Source organism: Pelophylax lessonae (genome assembly GCF_965119305.1).
Source record: "Pelophylax lessonae genome assembly, chromosome: 4".
Taxonomy (NCBI): domain Eukaryota; kingdom Metazoa; phylum Chordata; class Amphibia; order Anura; family Ranidae; genus Pelophylax; species Pelophylax lessonae.
In genome coordinates, this window is record NC_138771.1 from 490,676,342 (window position 1) to 490,689,942 (window position 13,601).

Here is a 13,601-nt window from a genome sequence, read left to right on the forward strand (position 1 = left end):
GACAAGAAACAATGCGGTACTTGACCTACTGATTACCAACAATACAGACCTGCTCACGGATATAGAAATACGGGACAACTTAGGAAACAGTGACCATAGGTCAATAAGTTTCAGTATTAATTACAGTAATAGGAAGCAGAGGGGTAATTTAAGGACGCTGAATTTCAAAAGAGCCAATTTCCCAAAACTGCGCTCGCTGCTAGAAAATATCAAATGGGATAGAACCCTGGGAACAAAGAACACGGAGGAAAAATGGGAGTGCTTAAAGAGCATACTTAACAAGGGGATTGACCAGTGCATTCCAAAGGGAAATAAATTTAAAAGAGCAAAATTAAACCCTGGGTGGCTAAACTCCAACATAAAAATGCATATTAGTGCTAAAGGAAAGGCTTTCAAAAAATACAAGGCTGAGGGGTCATTGGCAGCATTTAAGCATTACAAAGAGTGTAATAAGAAATGGAAAGATGAAATCAGGGCGGCTAAAATAGAACACGAGAGACATATAGCGGAAGAGAGTAAAAAGAACCCCAAGAAGTTCTTTAAGTATATAAACAGTAAGAAAGCGAGGTCAGAACACATTGGCCCCATAAAATATGACAAAGGAAATATGGCCATTGAGGACAGGGAAAAGGCGGAAGTGTTAAATAATTTCTTCTCTTCAGTCTTCACAAAAGAATCGGGGGGCTACACGAACCCAGCTTGTAAGGCCAATCTAAACAACACACCTCAGGCAGTGCCGCCATGGCTAACAGAAGACAGACTTAGAACTAAACTTGAGAAACTTAACAAAAATAAATCACCGGGACCGGATGGCTTGCACCCGAGGGTTCTTAAAGAGCTCAGCCAGGTGATTGCCAGACCATTATTCTTGATCTTTAAGGATAGTTTACAGACGGGTATGGTGCCAGCAGATTGGAAAAAGGCCAACGTAGTACCAATATTTAAAAAGGGGCCGAGGTGTATCCCGGGTAACTATAGACCTGTCAGCCTAACATCTGTAGTCTGCAAGATTTTGGAGGGGATGTTAAGGGACCACATACAAGACTTTAGTAATGAAAACAATATAATTAGTAGTAACCAGCATGGATTTATGAAAAATCGTTCTTGCCAAACCAATCTATTAACCTTCTACGATGAAGTGAGCTGCCATCTAGATAAAGGTAAGCCAGTGGATGTGGTGTATCTGGACTTTGCAAAGGCCTTTGACACCGTTCCCCACAAACGCTTACTGTACAAACTAAGGAAGGTAGGTATGGACCATAAGGTGAGTACCTGGATAGAGAACTGGCTCCAGGGGAGATTCCAGAGGGTGGTGATTAATGGGGAGTACTCGGATTGGGCGGGGGTGGAAAGTGGGGTCCCCCAGGGTTCTGTCCTGGGGCCAATCCTGTTTAATTTATTCATAAATGATCTAGAGGAGGGGATATCGAGTACAATCTCAGTATTTGCGGACGATACTAAACTAAGCATGCTAATATCTTCTATACAGGATGTGGAAACCTTACAAGCGGACCTAAACAAAATAACGGGGTGGGCAACTACATGGCAGATGAGGTTTAATGTTGATAAATGTAAAGTAATGTACTTGGGGGCCAGAAACCAGAAAGCAAGCTACTCACTAGGGGGGGAACCTCTGGGGGAGTCTAGGATGGAAAAAGACTTGGGGGTACTGGTAGACAACAGGCTTGGCAGTGGCATGCAATGCCAAGCAGCTGCAAGCAAAGCCAACAGAATATTGGGATGTATAAAAAAGGGGATTCACTCCAGAAATAAAGAGATTATTCTCCCGCTCTACAAGACTCTGGTCCGGCCACATCTGGAGTATGCTGTCCAGTTCTGGGCACCGGTCCTCAGGAAGGATGTGCTGGAATTGGAAAGAGTCCAGAGAAGGGCAACAAAAATAATTAGGGGAATGGAGGACATCAGCTATGAGGAAAGACTACAAGCACTGAACCTATTCTCTCTAGAGAAGAGACGTTTGAGGGGGGATATGATATCAATGTACAAATACTGTACTGGCGACCCTAGCATAAGGAACAAACTATTCAGAGTAAGGAAATACAACAAGACACGTGGCCACTCACTAAAACTAGAGGAAAGGCGGTTTAACCTTAAAATGCGTAAGGGGTTCTTCACTGTAAGGGCGGTAAGGATGTGGAATTCTCTTCCACAAGCAGTCGTATCAGCAGGGAGCATTGATAGTTTCAAAAAACTATTAGATGGGCACCTTAAAGACCACAACATACAGGGGTATACAATGTACGGTTAAAAGCAAACACACACACACATCATAGGTTGAACTGGATGGACTGATGTCTTTTTTCAACCTCACTAACTATGTAACTATGTAACTATGATTCATAATTATAGCAATTAAAACCTGACATGGGGTTACAATCCTTACTCAATTCATCCAAAAGTAAAAAAAATACCTTAGATAATCTTTGAAGCTGAACTAAAGCTGAGTATACACTAGTAGAACTCTTGTTGTAAGAATATTCGTTCATTTTTCTAATCCTTAGTGGGGTCAAATCGATGTTCATTTTCGACTGCCGTAACGAAAAAATTTGAAGGAGCAGGACGGGAATTTTTTTTTCAGAGTATATGAATTTCTAACAGTGTATGTGGTTTTCATATGATAAAGTCCATTCATTCCAAAATTAAATATCAAAACCAAATGAAACATTGAACTACTTCCGAATGACATTCAATTGTGCTGAGAGTTTTTGTAATTATTTTTCTAAGAATCTTCAAATTAATTTTTGTTTAAAATTCTACAAGTGTATACCCAGCTTTAGCCCTAAAGGTATAAACCTGGGAGCAGGAAGGATATTTAAAATACTTTACTATACTATATTATACTTTTAAGTCCTTTCTGCAATAAAGGCTTCCTACCTTCCTCCTCACAAAATGCTTAGAATGTACATCCCCAACACACCCATGCTACAATGTGTAAACTTCTGTGGGCATGTGTGGGAGTTATGTGATCCTGGCCTGGAGAATATTGTACCATTCTGCCCCCCCTACACCTTATGTCTGTGACCCTCATATTGTACTATTCTGCCCCCTCCCCCTTATCTCTGTGACCCCCATATTGTACTATTCTGCCCCCTCCCCTTTATCTCTGTGATCCTATACTGTACTATTCTGCCTCCCTCCCACTTATCTCTGTGACCCCCATATTGTACTATTCTGCCCCCTCCCCCTTATCTCTGTAACCCCCATATTGTACTATTCTGCCCCCTCCCCCTTAACTCTGTGACCCCCATATTGTACTATTCTCCCCCCTTTCTCTGTGACCCCCATATTGTACTATTCTGCCCGCCTCCCCCTTATCTCTGTGACCCCCATATTGTACTATTCTGCCACCCTCCCCCTTATCTCTGTGACCACCATATTGTACTATTCTGCCCCCTTATCTCTGTGACCCCCATATTGTACTATTCTGTTCCCTCCCACTTATCTCTGTGACCCCCATATTTTACTATTCTGCCCCCTCCCCCTTATCTCTGTGACCCCATATTGTACTTTTCTACCTCCCCTCCCCCTTATCTCTGTGACCCCCATACTGTACTATTCTGCCTCCCCTCCCCCTTATCTCTGTGACCCCCATATTGTACTATTCTGCCGACCTTAACTCTGTGACCCCCATATTGTACTATTCTGGTCTGACCTGCAAACAAAGCCCATGTCTTCTCTGCTGGAGGCCGCATCCATCTTCGACCATCTTCCTTTCTGGGTTCGCAGACTCTGGCTGTGTGACTGGCTGGAGCCGTGTCACGTCACTCCCGCGTATGTGCACGGGAACCGCCGGTCATGGCACAGGGTTCTGAAGAAATGGCAAGGGCGACCATTCCTTCAGAGCGCATACACGATGGGGTCATCAGCGTAGTGTACAGTAAGTATCTCCTAAATGGTGCAAGTTTAGTAGATATTTACAGTACCTATAGGTAAGCCTTTCTATAGGCTTACCTATAGGTACAAAGATTAGAAAGAAGTTTACTTCCTCTTTAAAGTGGAGTTCCACCCTTAAAAGTAATTTTTCCCCATCTGCTTGCTCTCTTTCACCTGAAAAATAAATGGATAATCACGATTTTTTTTTTCTTTACTTACCTTGTTTTAGAAGAAAATATACTCACCTTACTTCCTCTTCCTCTCTCTTCGGCCGTGGCCCGCGCCGTCACTTCCTGCTCGCATTGATTCCTGGGAGCTGAGCGTCATCGCTCCCAGGAATCAATGCGCCTGCACCGGCCCCACTCGTCAGTTCCAATGCAGGCATGTCATTCACTGCTAAACAGCTTCTGGGCGTGCCCAGAAGCTGTGCAGGAATGACGTGCCTGCACCGGACATGACGAGCAGGGCCGGTGCAGGGCATTCTAGGACGAAGAGGACACAGAAGAGGACGCCGAAGAGGACGCGCTGGCTTCAGCTGCCCACACCTGAGATGGCAGCGCTGGACAAGACATTTTCAAGGTAAGTATTTCTTCTAAAAGGTAAGTGCGACCAAGGACAGTTCAGAGGCTAGGCTATCCATTGTGGAATGCACTAGCCCCGACTGTCCTGGGGGTATTTTTATTAACAAAAACTTTCCGAGGGTGGAACTCCGCTTTCTTTCATGCAGATTTTAACTGGTAAGTTGTACACTTGCAGAGCACTTGAAGGACAAGTTCTAGCTGACACTTTTCCAATTTGTAGCGTGGCAAGTCTCTAGCAAAGTTGCAGTGGTGAGTCTACAGCAAGAGCTCTGCAAATCACAGTGACCCCTTGTGGTGGGATGACTATTGCACAACATAACTGAACCAGAACTTGCAGCAGACCTGCAGAATGTTTGCAAAGAAAATTGATCTGGAGTCATGCAACGCAGACTTGCTGCAATTGTGCAACAAACTTGTGAAGCCTGGCAAGTCTAACAATAGCTTGGCAAGTCATTTTGAAAAGTGCAGCTCAACTGCTTCCTAGCTGGGTGGGTAGTGGAAGGTTAATTCAACTTTAAAGTAATTAAGAAATATAATAAATGAATATACCCCCTTTGAAGCTATCAAATGAAGAGTTTCAAATAGTGGCTTTATGTAGCTTGAGAAGCTTCTCCTGGGAGATCTTCAGCTTTAATCCCCACTGTATGGGCTGGCACGGCTGAATGGCTCAGAGGAGGCAACAGTTAAATGCAGGCTTCCAACAAACATGCAGACAGTGCTGAGATACCTTATTAGAAACATTGCATATATTTGATTATTTTCTGTTGGAGAGAGTTGGGTGCTCTGCAGAGGGTTGGGGAGGGGGAGGGAGGAAGGAGGGGAGGGGGAGGGAAGAAGGAGGGGAGGGGGAGGGAGATGGTGTCACTCTGTCACTGACACACCAACAGGTTTGTAGGTGAACTCCGCCTACAAATAAAAATATGTTAAAGGAGAAGGACCATTTAACAGTCATATTACTGAATACAACAAGCAGTGATGGGGGATTCTATAGCATGGCTGGTGAGATTATATTTCTATGATTTTATTAAAGAATAATATTTAGTAAATGTAGATGAATTAAAAGGTGAATTCCAGAAAAAAACTGCTTACATTATTTTTAAAATGAATAATCACTACATACAAACACTAGACTTTGCTTTATCTACAATAGGATAACTGCTGGACTTTTGCTGGAGTGTGCCTTTAAGGAGGAGCCGCAGCAGGTTCTCTTTGTCCAGCAGCCACACAAAGCCCCGAGCCTCATCTGCATATTCGCTTCATATTCATGAGTCGGCCCCGCCCAGCTTATGAAATATTTACCGCGGCGTTGCAGTTGGACGCAGGGAAAGGAGGCGCGGCGGAGGCGGCCTGCTCGCTCGGAGAGGGAAAAATAGGTCTGGACCGTACCAAGTACGGCGCGGGTGAGGGGGGTATTTGGCGCTGAGTGTGTAAAGCGGAAGGCCGAGAGGTGACAAGATCCCCCTTGTGTTCGGGCGGTGTCGGGGTGGTAGGGGCCCGGGCGCTGTGTGACGGAGGAGACGGTGAGGAGAACTCGGAGGAGGATGGAGGGGGCCGCAGGAAACGAGGCCGAGAGTCGGCCTGGCCCGGAGGAGAGGAGCGGTGAGAGGGAGGCCCTGAGCCTGCTGGAGACGTGCGGGGTGTGCCGGGCTAATATCCAGAGTCGGAGCCCTCGCTTACTGCCATGTCTGCACTCTGTGTGTGCAGCCTGTCTGCCCGGAGCCCAGAGGTTTACCGCACTGCCTGGACTACTGCAAGGAGGCAACACAGGCCCAGTGCAGGGTGAGTACCGGGGAAGGGGGCGGTCCATACACTGTTCACACCGTGTAGTGTGCTGCATAGATCATTACTAGTCCACATACCGAATCCCATTCCCTACTGTACTCTTCCCACCCCCCTTGTACTGTACTCTTCCCACCCCCCTTGTACTGTACTCTTCCCACCACCCCCCCCTCGTACTGTACTCTTCCCACCACCCCCCCTCGTACTGTACTCTTCCACCACCCCCCCTCTCGTACTGTACTCTTCCACCACCACACCCCCCTCTCGTACTGTACTCTTCCCCCACCATCACACCCCCCTCGTACTGTACTCTTCCCCCACCATCACACCCCTCTCGTACTGTACTCTTCCCCCACCATCACACCCCTCTCGTACTGTACTCTTCCCACCACCACCCCCCTCTCGTACTGTACTCTTCCCCCACCACCACCACACCCCCCCCTCGTACTGTACTCTTCCCCCACCACCATCACACCCCCCTCGTACTGTACTCTTCCCCCACCATCACACCCCCCTCGTACTGTACTCTTCCCCCACCATCACACCCCCCTCGTACTGTACTCTTCCCACCACCACCCCCCCTCTCGTACTGTACTCTTCCCCCACCACCACCACACCCCCCTCTCGTACTGTACTCTTCCCCCACCATCACACCCCCCTCGTACTGTACTCTTCCCACCACCACCCCCCCTCTCGTACTGTACTCTTCCCCCACCACCACCACACCCCCCTCTCGTACTGTACTCTTCCCCCACCATCACACCCCCCTCGTACTGTACTCTTCCCCCACCACCACCACACCCCCCTCTCGTACTGTACTCTTCCCCCACCATCACACCCCCCTCGTACTGTACTCTTCCCACCACCACCCCCCCTCTCGTACTGTACTCTTCCCCCACCATCACACCCCCCTCGTACTGTACTCTTCCCCCACCACCCCCCCCCCCTCGTACTGTACTTATTGCTGGCCCCCCATATTGTACTATTCTGCCCAAATTCCCCTTATCTCTGTGACCCTCATATTGTACTATTCTGCTCCCATATTGTACTATTCTGCTACCTATCCCCCTTATCTCTGTAACCCCCCCCCATATTATACTATTCTGCTCCCCCTCCTCCTTATCTTTGTGACTCCCCCACATTGTATTATTATCTCCATACTGTACTATCCTGCTCCATCCATGTCATGATTATCCTTATGTTGTACTATTCTGACTCCTATCACTACCCCCCCCCCCCATATTGTATTCTCTTCATACTGTACTATCCTGCCCATCCATGTGACAGTTATCCTCATGTTGTACTATCCTTACCCCTTATATCACTACTACCCCATGCTGTGCTATACTGTACCCCCCCCCCCATATCACTGACTCCCATACTGCTCTCCTATAATACTCCTACCTCCACTGTACTATACTCCCCTCTATATTACTAAGATGATCCCCATACTGCTCCACTATATGGCTTTGTTCACACTTTGTAGAACTAGACCCTCCTCTCCCTTTCAGTCATGGAGGCTGCCATCTTGTCCCCTGTTTGATCTGTAACTAGCATGCCGGTAATGTAACTGTTTTTTTTGAAACCGTTAAATCGATGGGTTTAGTTCCACAGTAAAGTGGAACTTTAGTCAGAAAATTAGGTTCTGCTAGATCACAATCCAAAAGAAATCCAGAACTCGCTGCAGCACTTCACCTTTATTGATCCCTCATGCAAAAGACATCACAGACAGTGCTGGGTACAGTACAAGTTGACTCTCTTCGTGCTGTGATTAGCGCCTACTCATAACCTCATGATGAGGTGTACATTTAGGCATGTCTGTGCTAACAAGGCCTATCCTTAAAGCGGAGTTCCACTCAAAAGTGTAACTTCAGCTTTAAGTGGTCAAGACCCCCCTGACATGCCACATTTGGCGTGTCATTTTTTTTTTTTTTTTTGTGAGGGTGGTTACCTAGTTTTGACAGGCTCCCACTTCCACACGGTCTGCCAAGGCGGCTTGGGCGGAAGTTCTCCTCTCTCCATGCAATCTTCTGGGACACGTCACAGGTCCCAGAAGATTGCCTGGCCAGTCACGACGCGCATCGTGACTCGTTCATGCACAGTGCGCACCCGGCTGTGAAGCCGCACGCTGTCACAGCCGGGTGCCCACTCTAGAGATGCTGGTGCTGCAGGCAGGAGACAGAGAGAACCGAGGCTCCCCCCGGCCGTGGGACAGGTATGTGTTTATTAAGTCACACTTTTTGCAGCTGCTGACTTTTAATAAAAACAAAAGCCAGTGAAACTCCGCTTTAAGACCCCCATATGTACTATACTGCTCTCTACATTACTGCTACCCCCATTCTGTGCTATCCTGCCACTAGATTAATCTACCCCCCCTAATACTATTCTTCCCACCTATATCAAAAGACCCCATGCTGTCCTATATGCCCTCATACTGTACTATCCTATACCCCATATTAGTGTGACTTCTATACTGTACTGTGCTGATCCCTATTATCCCTATAGAGCAGTGGTCCTCAGGGCCCACTAACAGGCCAGGTTTGCAAGATAACTGAAATACATCCCAGGTGATATAATTTGCTGCTCAGTGATTGCAGTACTCTAGTCTGCATCTCCCCAAGGTAATACTTAAAATCTGGCCTGTTAGTGGGCCCTGAGGACCGGAGTTGAGGACTACTGCTATAGAGTACTATTTTGCCCCACCTGTATGCTCCCTTTCTCATTGTTACCCTTATACTGTATATAAGGTTATTGCTGCACTTAAAATCATATAATTATCATAAACAAGGCGAAAAGCAGCTAGCACAGATCTGAATTCTAGACCTAGATCAATAAAACATATATAAAGGTGTAGCGCTGATCAGAATTAAATGAAAGAGCAAAAAAATTGCAAGTCCACAAATTAAAGTGTCCACTCCACACGAGAATGTGCAAGGGTTAAAGGTCCAAAACCACCACCAAGCTAGAAGACACACTGCCCCTTATCAGAACAATTGGACCCTCATTCCAAAGGTCATGTCCAGCATTCACATGTATGATCACATCAGCAGTCCTCCCAGGATGACGGGTACAATCCCCTCCATAGGTGTAAGTGCCCAGGTGAAACAAAACAGAAGTATTCTATGAAGTAGCTATGACAAAACGCGTTGGGAGGAGCTTACGGCGATGCTAGCTACCACGAGGAGACGCAACGGCCATCTTGTTGGCGGTATACAGATGCGGACCGCAACATACAGGGGATTTCCACTCTGCTTGAAAGTTTGACTATCATGTAAGCAGTATGATTTATTGGCGTGCAATAAAACACCCATGACCTTTGTAATGAGGGTCGAAGTGTTCTGGTAAGGGGCAGTGTGTCTTCTAGCTTGGTGGTGGTTTTGGACCTTTTAACCCTTGCACATTCTCGTGTGGAGTGGACACTTTCATTTGTGGACTTTCCCCTATATGTGGACTTGTAATTTTTGCTCTTTCATTTAATCTGATCAGCACTACACCTTTTTATATAACCCTTATACTGTACTTGTGGGCTTCCCTATATTAGGACCTCCATACAACTGTGACCAAATACTGTACAATTCTTCCCCTTCTATCAATGTGAACCCTCCAAACTGTACTATCCTGATTTTCATATCGCCATTTCCCTCTATTGTACTATCCTGCCCCCCCCCCTCCGATATCACTGTGACCCTCATACTTTACCCCCCCCCCCCCCCTGTACTGGTTTATCCTGCCCCTTCAGCTGCTGGAGGTGAAGATTTAAACTTGGTTTTCTGGTTTATGATCAGGATTTTAATTATTATTTGGGGTAATGCTAGATAAAGTGGTATAGTATTTGCATTTTGGTCGTTTTTTTATTTATTTATTTTTTTTTTTTCAGTGTTATTTATTCTGTTTTTTAATTGTAGGGGTGGTTTATTAGAGTATAGTTTTAATTTGTTTTATTGGTAACTAATACAGTTACTTGTAATTTAGTGTTGTCAGTTTGTCTTGTTCTGTTTGTTGTGATCTTGTGTTGTCTTTGGGTGTGGCTGAGTTGCAGTAATTTCCATTTGGGATTAATAATGTATTCTGATTATATCCCTGTGACCCCCCCCCTCCCCATACTGGGCTATTCTGCCCCCTATATTACTGGGACCCTCATACATCTGGGCCCCATGCTGTACTGCCCTTATCATTTCGATCAATCCTTTTGTAATGTAAAGAAAATAACCTCGCGCTTATGGTAAAGTGCAAAACAATATAGGTACAGTGATCAATAAATAAACAAATAAACGTGTCATACAGCTGCTGCTGAAAAATTAAGGTGCAAGTGCCTTAAATAAATGTAAGCCGTGAAAGTCAGCGCTGCTCTATATACCATTAAATCAATAAATAATCATAACAATTACTGCAACAATAAAGTGCTTAATATGTCCTTGTGCTCTTAAATAGAAATGTCCTTTTTTTGTGCAAATAAGCAGAAAGTGCTGCTGTGCTCCACTCTTGAAGAAAGTGCTTGTGCTCCCCCTTCTGATTCCCTACTCACCAGAGCCAACTATAAGTAACGCGGGGGTCAACAATCAGATCTCTCTGATGTAGATATGTACTCCTGTGAAGCCAGAGTAATTCGGTGGTGTATGTTGGAAGTAGCCTGAGAAGATGGTGATCTTGAAGTCCCTCATTAAAACAAAAAGCCATCCATGGTGAAGTATGTACGGTATATCCTTTATTAAAAGCGTAGTAAACTACTTACAAAGCATGCAGTTAAAAACAGCGGTGATCGCCTTGGTGGTTACTGCTCCCGCAGCGTGCGTTGCACCGGCCGGACATGACGTGGCATGCTCAAACTCTCGCTAGACGCGTTTCGCCCTCCCTTTTTGGGTGTCTTCTGTAGCTACAGACATTTTATATTTAAGAGCACAGCGCTGACTATCACGGCTTACAATCCTATTGTAATATCCTGCCCCCCAAATTGCTCTACCCTTCACACTATCCCCTATATCATTGACACCCATACATACTCTGCTGCCTCTCTATTACTGTGGTCCTAATAATGGCATATTCTGCCTACGTATATTACTTGTATCTCTTTAGTGAACTACACTGTCCCTGTATAATACTATGACCCCCATATTGTACTGTATGCTCTTTGTCACTGTTACCCCTATAGTGTACTGCCTAGAATATAGAGTGCAGGTTGAAGTCTGAGATGTGTAATGAGTCAATATCCTGGACTCACAGATGTGTATTATCCTTAATCGCACTCCATGCCATTTACAATTTGACCATTTATGACAGGGCCTCCTCAGAAGTCCTTTGAAGACCCTGTTTAGTGGAAGTTTACGATATCTCTGCATTTTGTCTCTTGGACTGTTTTCCATTAAAGGTGCCGCCTTCTATTATTTCTTGTCGTAGATGTGAGATTTTTTTTTTTTTTATAAATCTGATAATTTTTGTTACAAACTTACGAATTTTGTGGAAAATGAAGATTGAAAATGTGTTGTGTTCAATAACCTGCTCCTCCCATTTTTCCCTCACAATTAGGAGTTCCTCAGATCTCAAAATCGCCCCACTATATTAGTGTTACTCCCACCCCCAACTGTATCATCCTGTCCTTTTTATAATACTTGTATCCTCAAACTGTGCTATCCCCCCACCCTTAAATTGTGCTATTCTTCCAACCCCCCATACTTAACTATCCTGCCCAACTATATCACACCCCCCCCCATACTCCACTAGCCTGTCTGTATCACCTACCCCACATACTGTACTATCCTTTCCCCTATATCACTGACGCTCATACTGTACAATACTGCCCCCTCTGTCTCATTATGACCCCTATACTGCTCCAATTATCACTGTTGACACCATGCTTCATGTCCTGTTTGTCTCTGTACTATATTGCCCCTACATTGCTATTACCTCCACTGTTAACTGTACTGTCCAGTTCTGAACAAATACAGTATGTCAGGGACCTTAACCAACCCCAACCATTGGGCCATCGAGCAACAAACATAACACTTTTTAAAACTGAACTAACATTATGTTGCACTCACCATTGTTGCCTAACTCGGCCTTTTTCAACCAGGGTGCCCAGGCACACTGGGTTGCCTTGAGGTTTTTTCAGGGGTGCCTTGGCAAAATGCCTAAAAATATATAAAAAATTGTATACAAGCCAGCAGGTGGATCAAGCCTGCCTTTTAGTTATGCAAGGCCACAGGTTTCCATTATGCACCATTACGACTTTCTAAACACTGGCATCCTAACAGCCAATGATGTCATCAGTTAATAAGAAAGATGTCTGTTGTCTCCACCCTCCTGTGCCCCTCTTCCTCATCACTGGGGTGACATTAGCTGACTGATGAAAAGAAATTGAGGGAGAAGAGAAACATTGGAATACTAGTCAGTACCAGTATGCAAAAGTGTATTTTCTTTGGAAGTCACCTCTAATGTTGGGTGTCCTACATGTGGATGTTGCTGCATTCTGTAAATCTATATGAACAGTTTTTTACATTTTACAATGGGGCGCCTCAAGACTGTCCATAATTTTAAAGGGTGCCTTGACTGAAAAACGGTTGAGAAACACTGGTCTAACTAACACTTTGCTTCATTCCCCAAATTCTTCATTGAGGAGTCTCCAGAAATCTCTGCATTCAACACTTCTGTTAAAGAAAAAAAAAAAAAACCTGTCACTTTAGTACAATGTGTACATCATCACATTACTCATTCACCCTGTTAGCCAGGTGGTCATAGAGTCTGTCACTTGGGATCATTGTCTGTCACTTGGGATCATTGTATATCACACCTAAAACTGCTTGTTTGTTACACCCAAACTCAATTAATTCCTATTGTGTTATATTGACCATTGCTGCTTTTTATGTTCAGTTTAGTTTTTTGGTTTCTCCATTTTGCTATCTGGTACAATCTGTGTTGCTTTATCAGATTTCTTCCTCACAATGAACTTTTCAGTGTTCAAAAAAAGGTCATTGCTGGGGTTTACATACGCATAAGGGAAAGTCCTAAATGTGTGTGTGTGTGTGTATGTATGTATGTATGTATGTATGTATGTATATATATATATATATATATATATATATATATATATATATATATATATAATATATTCTCTTCTATCTAGTGTGTATTTTTGGCCTGATTGTTGATGGAATGGTGTCATGTTGAAGTTGTGATCTCTGCTCAAATCTTTTGAGTCTGATTCAGCTGGTCCCTATTTAGTTAATTGCCGAGTGTGATGAAGTCAGTTGCTATGTATCTAAAGCTACGGTACCTTTTAGGAAAGGAGCGATGTGTTTTGGTTCTTTGTGATTCACTGGCTATCTAGGCCAGCCCTTTTTGCAGTATGTTAAT

The 13,601-nt window shown here is 44.7% G+C and overlaps 1 protein-coding gene across 3 annotated transcripts in view; it reads left to right on the forward strand.

Moving 5' to 3' along the window:
- The first annotated feature begins 5,885 nt into the window (after positions 1–5,885).
- The window catches only part of TRIM24 (tripartite motif containing 24), a 134,145-nt gene continuing 126,429 nt past the window's right edge, over positions 5,886–13,601 (forward strand). For all 3 annotated transcript variants that reach the window (XM_082255033.1, XM_082255034.1, XM_082255035.1), the window contains exon 1: positions 5,886–6,254. In XM_082255033.1, the coding sequence (XP_082111159.1) occupies positions 6,017–6,254 (238 nt within the window). In that variant the 5' untranslated portion in view covers positions 5,886–6,016. The remainder of the gene's footprint in view (positions 6,255–13,601) is intronic.